This window comes from Narcine bancroftii, chromosome 1 (genome assembly GCF_036971445.1).
Source record: "Narcine bancroftii isolate sNarBan1 chromosome 1, sNarBan1.hap1, whole genome shotgun sequence".
Lineage (NCBI taxonomy): Eukaryota > Metazoa > Chordata > Chondrichthyes > Torpediniformes > Narcinidae > Narcine > Narcine bancroftii.
The window spans coordinates 272,357,385-272,375,416 of record NC_091469.1 but is presented as its reverse complement, the minus strand read 5'-3'; the positions used below and the strand labels follow the sequence as shown (position 1 = coordinate 272,375,416).

The 18,032-nt window shown below is 42.2% G+C and overlaps 1 protein-coding gene across 1 annotated transcript in view; it reads right to left on the bottom strand.

The window, feature by feature from the left end:
- The window catches only part of tesmin (testis expressed metallothionein like protein), a 77,948-nt gene extending 60,538 nt beyond the window's left edge, over nt 1-17,410 (bottom strand). The window contains exons 1-2 of the mRNA XM_069899094.1: nt 17,321-17,410; nt 16,394-16,709 (exon numbers count right to left, since the gene is read on the bottom strand). Coding sequence (XP_069755195.1) covers nt 16,394-16,594 — 201 coding nt within the window. The 5' untranslated portion in view covers nt 16,595-16,709; nt 17,321-17,410. The remainder of the gene's footprint in view (nt 1-16,393; nt 16,710-17,320) is intronic.
- Between the last annotated feature and the right edge of the window lie 622 nt (nt 17,411-18,032).

Genomic DNA, 18,032 nt, shown 5'->3' with positions numbered 1-18,032 from the left:
TAGTTCAAGCTAGGAAAAACACACAAGCCACTCTACAGTGGTCCAGGGGGAGTGAAATTGATGGTCCTGGGATCGGCAAAAGCAACACTTCATACAGAGAGAGGAGCATGACAGAAGAAATGTACGTGTTGAGACTTACAAGCAGTGCCGTTGAGCAGACCAGCTTCAGTAAGACTCCAGCTAGTGGGCAGGTTGGATGCCCGAGACAAGGAGACGGTCAGGAAGACATACCCCAAACTTTGCAATGGACTCAGGGTAGTACAGAAGCTGAACATCATTAAACTCAAACCTGATGTGAAACCATTTTCACTGAAAGTACCTTGAAGGGTCCCATTGCCGCTCATGGGCAAAGTGAAGAGAGAGCTTGAAAGAATGGAGAAACTTAGAGTTATCAGCCATACAAAGGAGCTTACAGAATGGTGTTGCGGCATGGTGGTAGCACCGAGAAAGAATAAAAAAGATGTTCGCATTTGTGTGGACTTGACACCCTTGAATAGATCAGTGTGCGAAGAAAAGTTTATACTTCCTTCGGTGAATAGGCATGTTCACTGGTGTACAGTATTTTACCAAGTTGGATGCGAACATGGGATTTTGGAAAATTCCTTTGTCCAAAGAATCAGCTCACTACACGACATTTATCTTGTCATTCGGGCATTACTATTTGAACCATCTACCCTTTGGTAGCTCCTCTGCCCCTGAACACTTCCAAACAGAATGGTGACCGAGGTTACCGCAGGCGTGGAAGGAGTTGTCTGCCACATGAACAATATCCTCATTTGGGGGACCACGAAGGACCAACATGACATCAGGGTCCATGCAGTCCTAGAATGAGCAGAAAACGCTGGGGTTACTCTCAACATGGTGGTGTGAGTTTGGAAGGAGGCAGGTGAAATTTCTGGGGTACATCATCTTAGCACGAGACCAAACCTGGACAAGACAAGAGCAGTGCAGGACATGAAGGAGCTGACAAACATTAGTGAGCTCAGAGGTTTCCTCAGTATGGTGAACCAACTAGGGAAGTTCATTACCAAACCTGGATGAAAGGAACAAACCATTAAGAGACCTGTTGTCCAAGAGAAACCAGTGGAGCTGGGGAAATGAGCAACAGAGGACATTTAGTAACCTCAAGTGAGAGCTATCATCCACACCAGTACTTCAGTTGTAAGATCCAAATAGGCAACTGAAAATATCAGCTGATGCTTCATGATATGGACTGGGAGCAGTATTACTAGAGAAGGATGGAAACAATTGGTCACCAGTCACTTATGTTCCCAGACCACTAGCAGAAACAGAGCAATAGTACAAGCAGCTGGAAAAGGGGCATTGGCTCTGACTTGGGCCTAAGAGAGATTCAACCATTTTATTTTGGGACGACAGTTCGAGTTGGAGATGGACCACAAACCACTTGTGAGTCTGCTAGGTGGGCAGGCGCTGGATTCGCTGCCGCCAAGGATACAGAGGTTCAGGATGAGGTTGATGAGATGCTCATACACGATCTCACTCACACCTGTGAAGAACCTCACAACTGAGGATACACTCTCTCACTCCCCACTACAAGATGGAAGGGAACAACAAACCATGGAGGACACCAATATTTATGTAGAGATGGTGATGGAAAAGCCTCCCGACAAGCGACAGATACCTGATAGAGCTCTGAGAGCAACTATGCGCTGACAGTGTGCATGCACAGGTCATGAAACACTGCATTGGAAGCTGGCCAGACAGAAACCAGTTACAAGGACCGGTCGAACACTACTGGCAAGAGAGGGCAGTTCTGAGTGTGCACAATGGAGTACTCCTTTGTGGTACTAGATTAGTTATTCCAGTTAACATGTGGAACAAGGTACCGGAGAAAATACACGAGGATCACCAGGGGGTTGTAAAGTGCCGGGAATGTGCCAGTCAAACAGTGTGGTGGCCAGGTCTGAGTAATTAAATAAGCTAGATTGTCTTGAGGTGCAGAGTGCATCCAGGAAAGGACAAACGTAAGAGAACCGCTGATGCCGAGTAAATTCCCTGACAGGCCATGGCAAAAACTTGGCGCAGACTTGTTCACTCTTGGAGAGAACACTTATTTGTTAGTAGTGGACTATTTCTCTAGATTCATAGAAATAGCACAACTAATACAAACTAGCAATGTAATTGTTCATTTAAAATTAATGTTTGCATGGCATGGCATTCCAGAGACATTAGTAAATGATAACGGTCCACAATTCTTTGGACAAAACGTGAAAGCCTTTGCAGCGGATTACGGGTTCCAGCATGTGACCAGTAGCCCTAAGTATCCACAATGCAATGGCGAGGCAGAGCGAGCAGTACAAACAGTGAAGAACTTGCTCAAGAAAGCGAAAGACCCTTACTGTGCATATTGGTGTACAGAGCCACACCACTGAGCAATGGCTACAGTCCAGCCCAATTGCTAATGGAACGTCGCCTTTGCATGACTCTATCAACCCTTCCAGAGAGATGGCAGCTGGAATTCCCAGACCTGCTACAACTCCAGAACTAGGAGAAGAGGTGTAAGAATGTGAAGTGGTATAACGAGAGACACAGAATGAGTGACCTGGAAAAACTGGCACAAGATGAGGTGTGGATCTCCGATGCAAGGCAGCAAGATACAGTATCTTCCGTGCACCACAGCCCTCAATCATATGTGGTTAGTGGACCACAAGGGGCACTGAGATGGAATCGCCAACACCTTATTCCCATACCAGAATCTCCAGATGAAAAGCAACAAGAGCACTGGCTGGAAATAGACACTCCTGCAAAGACAGGTCCAGAGACTCTGCTGACTGAAACACAGAGTTCACCTGGCATAATAAGAACAAGGCCTGGATGAAAAGTAGAGAGACTGCAGAGACTGAATCCACAGAGACTGTAAAACACCCAGAGTCAAGAAAGACATGCATTGTAAATATTGAATGCATATTTGTATTGGAAAGTGTAAAGGTAAATGTAGCGGGCGAAGCCACAGAAAAGAGGGCTTCGAACACAAAGAGGGATGTGGTGTAACACTATTGGTGGGATATCGAGCAGGTCGATGACATCACTGGGCGGGACCCACATCTTGGAGAGAGAGGCTCAGGACTAGCAGGGAAAAGCCTGCGCATGTAGATATTCACTAAGTGTACGGTAAAATAAAACAAGCTATGAATGTGACTCCAGGCTCAAGGTCATTTTTATAAAAAGCATGTCCAAACCCAACACAAAAGCATTTATGGACACTGCCACCCCCCATTCCCCCAACTGCTTCAGCAGGGAATATTAAGCATTTTTAAGAATTAAAATTTTTTAGTGTACATATTTTAGGGTATTTATGGGTAGGCCAGGTCTCACGACTGCCACGTACATCTGGGATAGCGGCAGCAGCAGCAATAGTGCTCAGAGGAGTTAGGGTTTGGGTTAGGGGTGGCAGTGGTGCTCGGGGGGGGGTTAAGGTTAGGAGCAGCAGTGGGGTTTCAAGTGACGCCCCGGGCCTTGGGGAGATCCTTCCATCCCTGATACTGGGTCCAGGTGGCAATACCATGCTCTCCAAAATTTCACTTTCGCATACAAGTCCGGGGTGATTTATTGGGTGATTTTTTGGGGGGGGAAAAAGGGGTCTTAACTACCATCAAATATGGTAGTTAAATGCTGCTTTGATGTTAAGAGTAATCACTTTCATTATTACCTGTGAAATTCAGTTCCCTGTTATCTTTTTGGACTAGAGTTGTGATAAGATCCATAGATGAGTTGTCCTGGCAAAGTGATGAGAAAACATCCTTACAGATGCAAAGATAATTAATAAAAAGAAAATGAGTATTTAAATTTCTTTAATCTCCAACTAATCTTTCTCAGTTTTAAATGTTTTTAAACACTTTCAATTTCTCACTTCTTCATCTTACCCCATTTGCAGCAAACAGTTGTGGATATTTTATTAATTGGTGTGCAATTTTTGTTAGTATATGTGCATATTTATATGTCGTTGTCTCTGGTGAAAAATTAATGTTTGAACAAACAAGCTCTTTATAGCTGCATTATTTGCCAAATATAAAATAGGATAGCTAATCATAACATTGAAATGCTGCAGATAAAAACATAAATGATTAACAGTTAAGTGGAGTGTGGTTACCAAGGGACTAGCGCTGCTTCTGAAGGGAAAACCCTGCTCCATGGAAAGATGAAGTGATGGAGAGATGTGCCTGTTGATTTCATCTGTCAAGGCAGTAGATATCAGACTGTCTTCTTTAGATTCAGTTGTGATGCTTGCTACAGCCTTTCTGATTTCTGCCTAAAATCAGTGATCAGTTGCCATTAATTTAATATTTTAACAGCAGCATTAGCACATTCACTTTGCACTTCCAGAGAAAATATTTACGTTATTTAAAGGAGTACAACTTAACTATGTTTAGTACTCCTATCTCAGGAAAATCTACCACAAACAAGTTAGGCAAGTTTCAATCTGATGCTCAATAGATGTGAGGCTCCCAGCTCCCCACCTTTACCATTATTACTTGTACTTAAGTTACAATCTCACAAATGGAAATCACATGGGGACTGATACAGGAAATAGAAAAATAATCAGGACAATACAGTAGAAGCAACTACTGAGGTGAAGTGTATTATTCTAGATTTTACTCTGAAATTAAATCTCCCAAATACCAGGACTCGGTGGCAACAGTGAGTTCCTGAAAAGGAAATTGTTTCATTGCCCTGTACAAGTGTCTTTCATTTTGATGTCATTGATACATTAAAAAAAAAATCAACAGAACCTTCTGAGGAATCTACAGGATACAAAGAGCATATTGGTTGTAATACTAAGCTCCTAATGCAGAAGACTTGCCTGAGGATCCAAGATTGTTTCAGAATGAATTCAGCTTTGTATTAAAAATGTGAAATCAGAACAATGTGTTATCAATGAAAGTTCTTCATTATTACCACTAAGAAAACCTGTCTTTCGGAACTTATTTAATCATTTTGTGATTCCACTCTATGCTTCACAATTGACCTTTAACTGCCTAGCAAACCACTCAGCTTCATCACCAAAAAATCTCACAAACTACAGAGAAACACTGAACAACAACATCAGTAACGGGAATTTGTTGCAACTCAGATCCTCATCAATATCAAAAATGAAATTACCTAATTCTTTTACTCTTGCTGTATAAGACTATGCCAAGTCTGGCACTTATCGCTGACCAGTGGGGTGATGCTGCTAGGCACATTTAATATATTAATTCACAATATTTTAAAAGCAAATTATCCAGTAAAGGTTTACATTTTATTAGCATATTTTAAAAATAAACCACCGTTGGTTCCTTTAACAGGCCATTTAAAGCATGAACAGAGCCAACGAAAAGTGCAGACGTGGGGGAGCACTGAGACTTCGCGGTTAAGGTTATAAGACAGCCCCAGTTTTGGGGTGACATTTTTAAAATTCAAGAACCGTCTTGTATGCTAGCATATATGATAGCCTTTTGAAGACCTTTTGTTCTGCACATCAGCCTACTTCAACAGGTCAACAACGTGGAATAAGTCAGAGGTTTGTAAAGGAGGGTTGCTTTTTAGACTGGAGGCTGGTGGTGTGCTCTCAGGGATCTCTGTGGAAACTTGCTCTTTCAACTGCTCCTGGGTTCTTTCAGAACAAATCAGACAATGGAGATACCAGTTGTCAATTCAGCTCCCCACGTGCAAATGGATTTCATACCAGAGTCAAGAATCAGGTTATCCGTGGATAGCTTTCATTATCCATTTTAATTTACTGTGGCAGAAAGCTAAATGGTACAAAATTGGCACATTTATATTCATGGTAGGATGGACATGTTACTTGTGGATAGTCCATCCAGAAGGGCAAGGTCCAGATTTTCTCCTCCTCTTCAATGTCCACCTCCTTCCCCTATACTGCCCATTTCTCATTCCTTCTGCTCCACTGATGCTCAGTTACAAATGCTTGCAAGGGTTGAGTCTTCCTGATAAAGAGGTTGTGTAGACTATAGTAAATTACAGTAGAAACTTGCAATTTCATCTAGTCCTGTGTGGGTCCAGAAAATCTCAAGCAATGGAGATGCCAGTGGTGTGTTCAGCTGTCCAGTGGAAGCAGTAATGGCAGCAAAATATTAAGAACAAGAGTGTACAATTGGGGTATGACATTTTATTGATGTCTGCCAATTTTTATATTGATAAAATTTCTCATTCTGATGTCGAGGATGCAATTTATCATCCTTATAGTTTCTCCCTATACCTGTGTCTCCACCCCTACACCTTCTGTCCTCCATCTCATCACCTCAGGGCTCCTCTTCCAGCTTCTTTCCCCCTTTATATACAGTGTGACAGAGTATATAGATATATTTCTGGGAGATAAATTGGGAAAGGTTTGTTAGAGTAGGTTACATACAAACGCTTTAAAACAGATCTTATTCAAAATACTGGAGCTCTGCTAATGCTAGACATATCAGCTCCACTGCCTTTGCAAGAGCTTTGAAGAGTCCTCAAGAGACTTCACTAATGGATTGTTCTTTACAAAAGGGAACACATGAAAGATCTTTTTGGAGCTGCAAATGGTCTGGAACAGAACTTGTTATTCTAAGAGGGTCATGTGGTTTTGCAAGCAGAGAAAGTCAAACAAGCTTTCACTCAGAGAGAGAGACACAGAGAAAGAGATCACTTCTACGGTGTTACAGCCGGCAGAAGCAGGTGGGACTGGAATAGGACAAGCTGGCAAGCTTGTGAAAAGCCCCATTTGGAAGATGGCCTGGTCAAAGCCCTTGTGGTTCATGCAAGAGAGGACTGCCTGTCTAATGTTTCACTTGGAATAAGAGAAACAAAAAGGAACTCTGTGGTGACCTGAAAGAAAGAGGTTATCATCTGGAGAACTCTGAAGAGGCAAGTTTTCTCAGCAAGACACTGAAGTGGCTGATGGAAGTAACAAATCTCTCTCTGTAAACCGATAAGAACTTTCCTGAGCGGTAACCATTTACCTTTCAAGCACCAAAGCCTGGTATTATAAATGTTAAATTCTGCACACAGTATAAGAATTGCCTGCAACCAGTGAACTTGGAAGAATAAGAAGTGAGTTTGGACTGTGAACCAAAGAACTTTTCTGAACTTACACATACATTACACACATGTGCACTTAGAATTAGAAGGGGGTTAAGTTAGGTTAATTAAGTTAAAGTGTGATTCTGTTTTCATGTTTAAAGATAATTAAAAACTTTTGTTTAAGTAACCATTTGTCTTGGTGAATATCTACTGCTGCTGGGTTTATGGGTCCTCTGGATTCATAACAACAGTATATCTCATTTCACATTTTTATCTTTGTCTTGATAAAAAGTTCAAATGCAAAACATTTATTGACCATTTCTACTCATGGATGCTGACTCCTCCAGTCAGTATTTTATTATGAACGTTGGGAGTCATTTGCCTGTAACTGTGCTTCCTGAGTGCCTCACTTAACTTTCTTTAAACTTAACATTTTGGACTCCAGCCATTTTTAACCTTTTATTATATATATTCTGGACTGTGTGTTAGACAGAATCAGACACACACAAGGTAAAGACTGTACAACAGGCTTTAATCCACAAAGACTTCCACAGAGCCAGGCTGGCTGTAGCTGCAGTAACTCTGAGACACTTCGGAGGCCACCGTAGCCTTATTTCCTGGAGGGTGGATGACACCCGACCTGGTGGGGCTTGATCCATTCAGGTCAACTGATTGACAGCCAGCCAGGTGTAGTCCTGTCCCCTTTACTCTCCTGTTGATACGGAAGTTACCCCCTGCAGTAGGCCAGTGGTGTACCACCACACTAGGTCCATGGATAAACTACAGTACAAGCACCAGTATGAACCAGCTGGTGGTTGGGTATAAAAAGTCCTGGAAAAAGGAGACATGGAGTATTTGCGCTTGTTGTAGTCCCTGAAAACAGGGACACGGAGCCTAAATGGTTAATCTGTTACTGTTTCCTTCCAGAAGTGAAGTCTAATGTTCTATAGTTCATGCATGCTTGCAATGTGAAACTTTGGGACCAATGTGGCATCTTTATCATATCACTTGAATAGTGGATAGAATACCCCTTGCCTGCATTTCTTGTTAGAATGCTCCGGCAAACTTGTTTATTTCCTGTTGATTGTTGAATAGTCCTTTGAAGCCAGACAAGAAGCTAAATCTATCCTGTGATTCAAAATGACAGAATATTTCATTACAGTAAATTCCTCATGCAGATTGCCTGTCCCTTGCCAAATTTTGGAAGTGCCAAGATGTCTGAAGGCTGGGATATGGAGCACTTTCATTCCTATCATCCTGTACCTTAAGTGTTGATAAACAAGTATCAATTTGTCCTGGGATGCAGGAAATGCACACTGATTGAAATTAAGTTGTTGTGTGCTCTGAAGGTTTTTTGATGCAATTTAAAAAATGTTTCCTCGATATTCCTGCAAAAGAAGAAATTGGACAGTTCCAAAATTTCCATCCTGTGCTTTGCATATCCTGGGAGATAAAGTGCACTGAATTGCTTGCCTAGAGATATGCATTTTATTGAACATTTCTCTGTTCAAAGCAGAATTTATGATTTGTCTGGTAGTTCCTGTGCAAAATGAAATCACAGCTGCAGATCTATTTGATCCCTGAGAACAGAATATTCTCAACTGATGCAGAGGAGGAGAATGAAAAGATTTCAATTTAAAAATGCCTCAAGGAGAAAAAAACCTCATTTTATTTATCTAGAGAAATTTTATAGTGTACACTGCTTTGCCAGAGTGATTGAGTTATGAATTATTGAATTTCCCAAAGATGGCCTAGCCTATTTAGGGAAGCGATTGTGACAATTGTGGAAGATCTTCAGTAGATGGATTGTGTCTGAAGACCAGAGGATTGTTGAATATATACCTGTTCAAAGAATAAATACACAATTGCGTTGGTAATGAAGAAACTTTTGGAGACATTTATCTACGACAGAGTAACTGGCTCTTGGAAAGATATGGGTGGACAAAATATAACTAGTTGCTCTTTTGAAATCATGTTTGATGTAGTTAATTGGGCCTTTTAACAAGTCATGGAAAGTCTTGATGGGGTCAGTTTATGACCTATGAACAAATGTTTATGAAATATGTAACAAATTGTTAGCAAATTCTATTGAGTAGTGGGTACATGGAAAGGAAATTGGGTAAGTGACGCAGAACTGTGATGAAAGGTGTTATACAAACCAGAGGGAAATGTTTATCATTAGTTCTTGTCAAGCTCTTCTGATATATATTAGTGAGTTGAACTTGTGTATGTATGGATAATTACAAAGTTTGCAGAAGACATAAATCTTAGAAACATGGTAAATATTTAGGAGATTTGGAACAGATTTAAATAGGATAGATCAATGAGATCATTTGGCCACTGGCAGGCAAGATGCTATTTATACTACATACATTTTTTAAACGATTTCACTGTTTGACAAATAGCTATTTTTCAGCTGGAACTTCTCAATTTTATTTTATATTTCAGGAGAAGTATAAGCTCTGTAATTTCACAGTGAAAGACTGAGCTATTTCTGTTCATCCACAACAGAGACAGAGGTGAAATTATTCAATTTTGCTATGAAAATTAAGGAGACACCTGTACAATACATGAAATAGAGATCTAGTATATACATTAGTTTAGTTTTTGAAGACTGCTAAAAACCCATATGGGATTTTTCATGTTATAAAAAAAGGCAGAGAATACAGATACTTGCATATAATGTGGAATCTTTATAAAAGATTAGTTGCAATATTGTCTGAAACTCAGTACCACTAAAGCCTCAGTGCAAGTGTAGGTAAACGAATTAGAATGGTAGCAGCAACAAAATGAGTATTCCAGTTATATAGACAAGTTGCAGAAAATCAATTGTTTTTCATAATATTAAGGATGCTTTATTGATGTTCAAAATCAGTGGCAATGTTGAAATGAGTAAACAAGGAAGAACTATTTCATATGGATCGAAGGAATACTAATCAAATCTTAAATGTGTTAACTGACAATGAGGGAAAAAGGAAGAGCAAGTTGAAAGAGTAGTCAATTTAAAATATTAAAGTGGAATAAAATAAATATTTGAAGGAAAAATGTATAGGTCTCAGGAGACAGAAGAGTAGAACCAAATGGAGTACTTTTTCAAGGAATCAGTACAGGCATGAATGGGCAAATGGCCTCATTTCATCAGGAGGATGATGATCTATCCCAATTCCGGGTAATCTCAGAGAAGAGGGTGTGATGAGGAGGTGGAAGGGGTGGGATGAAGATGAGGATGGGCAGTGGTGGGATGAGGAGGAGAGGTAATGGGATGGGGAGGAGGATAGAGTGATGGGATCAGGGGGAAGAGAAGGAGGAGGGAGGTGGTTCTGTAGTCTTCTTTTCTTCTTTGTCTTGGCTTCGCGGACGAAGATTTATGGAGGGGGTAAAAAGTCCACGTCAGCTGCAGGCTCGTTTGTGGCTGACAAGTCCGATGCGGGATAGGCAGACACGGTTGCAGCGGTTGCAGGGGAAAATTGGTTGGTTGTGGTTGGGTGTTGGGTTTTTCCTCCTTTGCCTTTTGTCAGTGAGGTGGGCTCTGCGGTCTTCTTCAAAGGAGGTTGCCGCCCGCCAAACTGTGAGGCGCCAAGATGCACGGTTTGAGGCGTTATCAGCCCACTGGCGGTGGTCAATGTGGCAGGCACCAAGAGATTTCTTTAGGCAGTCCTTGTACCTTTTCTTTGGTGCACCTCTGTCACGGTGGCCAGTGGAGAGCTCGCCATATAACACGATCCTGGGAAGGCGATGGTCCTCCATTCTGGAGACGTGACCCATCCAGCGCAGCTGGATTTTCAGCAGCGTGGACTCGATGCTGTCGACCTCTGCCATCTCGAGTACTTTGACGTTAGGGATGAAAGCGCTCCAATGGATGTTGAGGATGGAGCGGAGACAACGCTGGTGGAAGCGTTCTAGGAGCTGTAGGTGGTGCCGGTAGAAGACCAACCCTCTTTTCAATCTTCTTCAGCATGATGCTGAACCAAGCCATGAAAGACCCCAACAATGAAGACGCTGTTTACATCCGGTACCGCACGGATGGCAGTCTCTTCAATCTGAGGCGCCTGCAAGCTCACACCAAGACACAAGAGAAACTTGTCCGTGAACTACTCTTTGCAGACGATGCCGCTTTAGTTGCCCATTCAGAGCCAGCTCTTCAGCGCTTGATGTCCTGCTTTGCGGAAACTGCCAAAATGTTTGGCCTGGAAGTCAGCCTGAAGAAAACTGAGGTCCTCCATCAGCCAGCTCCCCACCATGACTACCAGCCCCCCCACATCTCCATCAGGCACACAAAACTCAAAACGGTCAACCAGTTTACCTATCTCGGCTGCACCATTTCATCAGATGCAAGGATCGACAATGAGATAGACAACAGACTCGCCAAGGCAAATAGCGCCTTTGGAAGACTACACAAAAGAGTCTGGAAAAACAACCAACTGAAAAACCTCACAAAGATAAGCGTATACAGAGCCGTTGTCATATCCACACTCCTGTTCGGTTCTGTAGTACAATACATAAAATAGACAATCTGGCCAACTCCTCACGCCAGACTTAAGGTTCCACATAAGAAAGGGGTTAAAAGGATGATTGGTCAATTGAGTGCATTTGGGTGGTGTGGTCTCGTGGCCAGAAGGGTCTGTTAATTTAAAAAACTTTCTTCCCACCTTCTTTTAGGTTTATTAGCATATATCATGTACCTTTCTTCCTCAATGTAATCTATCATGGGGGAGGGGGGGCAATATCACTGGTGGGATTTGTCCATTGGCCACCAGTGATAATACAGCACACAGTTAATAAACCAAGACATATCCGATGCATGTCAGAATGGAATAGCAATTGGTCATGGGGGACTTTAAATTTAGACAGAGCATGATAACAGGTCATTTCAGCCCATAAACCTGTGCCATTCCATTTACAACCCCCGGTACGTTTCGAACAGTGGGAGGAAACTGGAGACCTCAGGAGTTAAGGATCCTCTCACAAAGTGTGAACGCAATATGATTGAATTTCTCACACAAATGGAGGGTGCAATAACTTGATCTTAAACCACTGTATTATACCTAAACAAAGGAAACTACAATGAGATAACGTATGAGTTGGCTAATGTCAACTGGGAACACAGGATATATGGTGAGACAGTTGAGGATATCAAGAGAATTTTCAGTGCTCAACAAAGGATATTCCAGTTAAAAGCTATGACAGCAAAGATAGGGAGTAACTAAGGAAATAAAGGGAGGCATCAAATTAGAAGTTCATGCATACAAAGTCACCAAGAGTCATGGGAAACTGGAAGATTTGGAAATCTTTAAAAAGCAATAAAGAACCACTAAACAGAGAATAGGGAGATTATGAAAGTAAAATGGCACAAAATATAAAAACAAGTTGTAAAGTTTTATAATAATATAAAGCACAAAAGTGTGGCCAGAGAACATGTCCCCTGGAAGAACATATTGGGAATTAATATTGGGTAATGGAGAAATGGCCACAGCCTTGAAGTACTAGATTAGCAGATCACTTCGCCCAGCACCTCCTCTCCTCCGCAACAAAAGTGACCTCCCTGTAGCCAACCATTTCAATTCTGAGTCACACTCTCAAGCTCACATCTGTCCATGGCCTTTCACACCCTCAGACTGGAGGAACAACACCTCATTTTTCATCTGGGCACTCTCCAACCCCACGGCATGAACATTGCTTTCCACTAATCAGCTTGCTTTCCCCCTCCCCCCCCCTTTAACTAGTTATTCAAGTTCCTACTTCCTTTCTCTCTCCATCTAGCCTAGACTCCCCCCCCCCCAACCTATTATCTCCCACCCTCATGACCCCCCACTTCCCCTTTTGTTCGGGTATCTACCATGTTCCCCCACACCTCGATGAAGGGCTCATGCCCGAAACATTGGTGATGTATCTTTACCTTTGCTACATAAAGGCACTGTTTGACCTGTTTAGTTTCTTCAGCATTTATGTTTTTCTTTTACTAAATTATGTCAGTCATCACAGTAGAAGACATATTATTAGCCATTGAGGGGGATTAGGGATGTGATGTCACTAAAGAGGTGGTGCTGAGGAAACTAATGGATCTACAGGTAGACAAGTCCACTGGTCCTGATGGAATACATCCTAGGGTACTGAAAGTTCTAGTCGAGGCATTTGTGATAATTACCAAAATTCTATGGCCTCTTAGCACATCCTTAGAGATTAGAAGACAGCAAATGTCACATCAATGTTTAAAGAATGCAGGCTAAAGCTGGTTAACTATAGGTATAACTAGAAGTTATACAGAAAATGCTTGAAGCTATCAGTAAGGAAGGAACAGCGAGACATCTGGATACATATTGTTCCATCACGCAGACACAGCAGGGATTCAGAAAAAGCATGTTTTGTTTGACGTGTACTTTAAGTTGCGCAAGTTCTTTGAGGATAATAAACATAGTAGATAGATGGGAGCAGGTGGATTTTGTACACTTGGATTTCCAATACAGGTTCGATAAGGTGCTTCCTACTCCTCTATCTCCTTTCCTCCAGCTCTCCCCAACACCTTCTCTTCCTTCTCCGATCAGAGCTAACCTTCTTTATCATCTGGCCTCTCCCACTATCATTTCTCAGCTGCTTTCCCATCTACCCTCCCACCTGCATCCACCCATTACAGCCAGTACTCCTCCCTCTTTTCCTCGCTTCCTAACCCCCTCACCCCACTTTATTCAGGTCTGTCTGTTTTTTCACATTCCTAACAAAGGTTTCATGTTGAAAACATTGATTGCTTTTTACTTCCTCTGGATTCCCTCGTGACCTTCTGAGTTCATCCAGCCCGTTTATATATTGCATTGGTAAAATTAAACTCTAGATTATCCACAAGAAGCACCTCACTGTAAAAGGCAGTGAAGTTTCTGCTTTATGAAGTTTGTGGTGATACACCACTAGCCTACTGCAGTGGATGACCACTGTACCTGCAGGAAGATCACTGGAGGACAGACAACACCTGGCTGGCTGTCAATCAGTCAACCTGAGTGGACCAAACCCCACCCAGGATAGAAGTCACATCCAGCCCCTCTCGAGGTCAGTCACTCAGGAGCAGAGCACAGCTAGCTACAGCAGAGACTTTAAGCTGAATAAAGCCTGTTGTTTAGTCTTTTAATCTTGTGTCTGCTTTCTATCACAACAGTGCATCACAAAGTTGAATGTCAATTTATAAAACGGCATGACAAATATTTCTAGGCAAGAATGTTGTAGAATATGGAGAAAAAGCAGACTGAGGGTACCAGCCATGTTATCTTGAGGAGGCATGCCTGTTGCTATGATTTGGCCCTTGACTCTTTTTTATGTAAATGTTGTTAATTCAAGTTCTGTACCATTAAATTAATACAATGCAAATGCAGATTTGAAATCCTTGTCACCGACTTCATTAATGAAATGCAGGGAACAAGACTGAAACCCATCAATCTACTGAAAATCATGTCCTGAGCTTTTTTATTTGCATACAAGGGCAGTGAGTTTTGTAAAGTCATTAGCCCCTTTTACACAGCCTCTTCAAGGCAGGAATATTGTGCCTTTATTACACCATGCTGTTTGGAGTAAAAGGTATGAACACGGAATAGGGATGGGTTATTGTAATCTTGCATTTAAGCCAGCATCGGAGGTAGTCACAGCACTTAATCGATGCCTGTGTAAAAAGGATGAGCCATCACTCTAGACGCTATTGTGTTACGTGGCACACCTCTTTTGCTTCCGGAATACTGGCATGCTTTATAAAATGACACACAGGGGCAGCATTATGCTGGCGTTGTTTGGTTCAGTATTTAAAAGCAAAGCCTCTTCTTATTGGCAGTATTGCGGGATTTCTTGAAAAAAGGCTACTGAAACATCTGTATCCAAGGCAATAGTTATAAATGTCACAACATTAATAAAATTGGTGATGCTTAACAAACACAAGCAAAAGCTTCAGAGTTTAGAAAGTTGCTGCTTTCCAAACCTTTTCAAACAACTATATTAAATTACACCATATTTTGTCAATTTCACTTTACCCACCTACATCATGCAAACATAAGTAGCACTGGGAGTAGAACTAGAGGGCATGGGATATGAGAGAAAAGAGAAACATTTAAAGGGAACATTTGGGGGAACTTTTTCCTCACAGACTGGCAAGAGTTTCAGTTGAAGTGGTGAATGTGAGGTCCATTTTGACATTTAAGAAAAATTTCAATAGGTACATGGATGGTTCAGGTGCAGGTCAATGGGACTTGGTAGACTAATGGTTCGGCACAGGCTAGATTGGCCAAAGAGCCAGTTTCTGTGCTGTAGTGCTCTGTGATTCTATGATTTCCTTCGTAGTAGTACCATATTTGAACAGAGCTGACATAATTTAATTGTTCACCAAAACAAATTAGAACTAGAAGAACCAGATCTTGCCTCAGTTATACAAATGTATGTCCCCTTACCACTTTTCACACTTTCTATAACATGGTTTTAGGGCTAAAGTACTTTGATTCCATGCTGCCTTTATAAACAGTATATTAAGGAATGATTTCCAAACAGTTGTATTCTCAATTAAAGATTCACTAACAGCAACATTCTGATTTGACCAGAGCACCATCGTGAACCCTTTGTGAATGAGTATAGGAAGTGAACACAGTGAGAATTAAGATATGAAGGGCACTGAATGAATTACCATTGTGATAAAAGACAAATATTCATGTGTTTTGTTTATGCCCTTCGCTCTTTAATTTCTGGCAAGAGGTATTTTGCACTTTATCATTAGTTCTGGATATTAAACTTTCCTCCTAGCCCTTTTATCGCTATATTTGGAGTGAGTAAGCCAATGGATTTAACAAAGACTTCTTCACAATCCAATGTAGTGACCTTTGCTTCCCTAATTGCGAGAAGGGTCATTTTGCTGAGATAGAAAGATGATGTCCCTTCCACTCCTACACAATGGTTGTCAGATGTGTTGGCATGTCTTCCTCTAGAAAAAAAAAAGGTGTTCTACTACAGCAATGAATTTTAATTTTCTTTCACTTGAGTTTTTTTTCTCAGTTATTTTCAAAATTTGTAGATTAATTATTTTTGGAGCCCATTGTTATTGTTAACTTGGCCAGGAGCCCCTATAGGGTGGGGCTAGATTCTTAGTTTAGAATTTTTTTCTTTCTCTCCTTTTCTTCTATTTTAATAGCAAAGGTTCATAGGGTTACTATTATTTGATATTTGCAATTCAATATTAATTCACTTTATCATCATATGTACCCATGTAATTTGCTTTATGTTAAAACCAATAAAAAGATTTAAAAAAAAAAGCAATTTCTACTTGTCACCCACGATTTCACACGACCCAGTCCAAGCATCATTCAAACGTTGTCCCAACTTGGAACTTTCTATTCTCTAGAAATAGAATATTTTGTACCTCGTTCCTATAATCTTGCCCACAATCTATTTCCATGGCTTCCACATCCGTTAAATCTATTGTTTCAGAAGTAAACTGGGTGTCCTGGCTGGACATTGCATCAAAGGGCTGTGAATTTTGACAGGTACTAAGCAATATCAAATCTGGCAGCTGCATTTCTTCCTGGGCAAGTTCCAGATCTTCTATGGCTCTGGCTGTCATCCCTCTGGTCTGATTACAAGTGATCCGGTCACTGTCTTTCCAGTTTACTTCTGTATTGAGCCGAAGTTTATTGAACAGCAGAGGACGAGTTGATTTTTCATGGGGGCCAATAATCCTGCAGAGAATACACAATTTCAAAAATATTTAAAAAACCTTTGAAAGGAATCAGCCCATTTACTTTAACTTTCTTTCTTACCGGCACAAAACTCGGGAGCCAGACTCGTTGACTGGATACTGGTCGCCAAACACGAGTCAAACTAATATGATTTTTATTTCGTGGGGTGGATACGGAGGAAACGACGGTGATTTTTTTTTGGGGGGGGGGGTCAAAATAATTCAAGCCCCGTATTCTTCCCTCAGAGGGTGGAGGGGCTGACACTGCGGCCTTTGCCATGGCCACCCGGACAATCCTCGAGCCTCGCCGAATAAATTAAAAGAAAACACGCCAGAGGCTCCGCTCCCTGACCGAACTCGACCCCCAGCCACGCAGATCAACGACGAGTGATGGGGGTCGGCGAGAGCAAAGCCCTTCCAAGCGGCTGGCGAAGCCACGAGTGGCCCCTCTCCCTGGGCCACTTTGGGTCGGGGGTGGGGGGTGATTTGTTTAAGAAGTTAAGCCTCAGCCCCGGGTTAATCCAGTTCAAGGCGACGCGAGTCTGCGTTTGATTCTATTACTAATTGACGTTTAACAACGTGGCCCGCAGCTGGAGAGCGAAACTCACACACCTGCCTAATTTCGCCCAGGCCTTGAGGGACACGTGATCGGAAACCCACGCACCCAACGACCTCCGCTGGACAAGCACCTGGTCGTGGAGCTTCACCCATCACGTGGAGAACGCCCATGGTGATCCATCACAGACATTCCCAGTGTTCTGGACCATCAGTGTCCCATAGGTGACCCTTAGAGATTCCCAGTGTTCTGGACCATCGGTGTCCCATCACAGACATTCCCAGTACTCTGGACCATCAGTGTCCCTTAAAGATTCCCAGTGCTCTGGACCATCGGTGTCCCTTAGAGATTCCCAGTGCTCTGGACCATCGGTGTCCCATCACAGACATTCCCAGTACTCTGGACCATCAGTGTCCCATAGGTGACCCTTAGAGATTCCCAGTGTTCTGGACCATCGGTGTCCCATCACAGACATTCCCAGTGCTCTGGACCATCAGTGTCCCTTAGAGATTCCCAGTGCTCTGGACCATCGGTGTCCCTTAGAGATTCCCAGTGCTCTGGACCATCGGTGTCCCATCACAGACATTCCCAGTACTCTGGACCATCAGTGTCCCATAGGTGACCCTTAGAGATTCCCAGTGTTCTGGACCATCGGTGTCCCATCACAGACATTCCCAGTGCTCTGGACCATCAGTGTCCCTTAGAGATTCCCAGTGCTCTGGACCATCGGTGTCCCTTAGAGATTCCCAGTGCTCTGGACCATCGGTG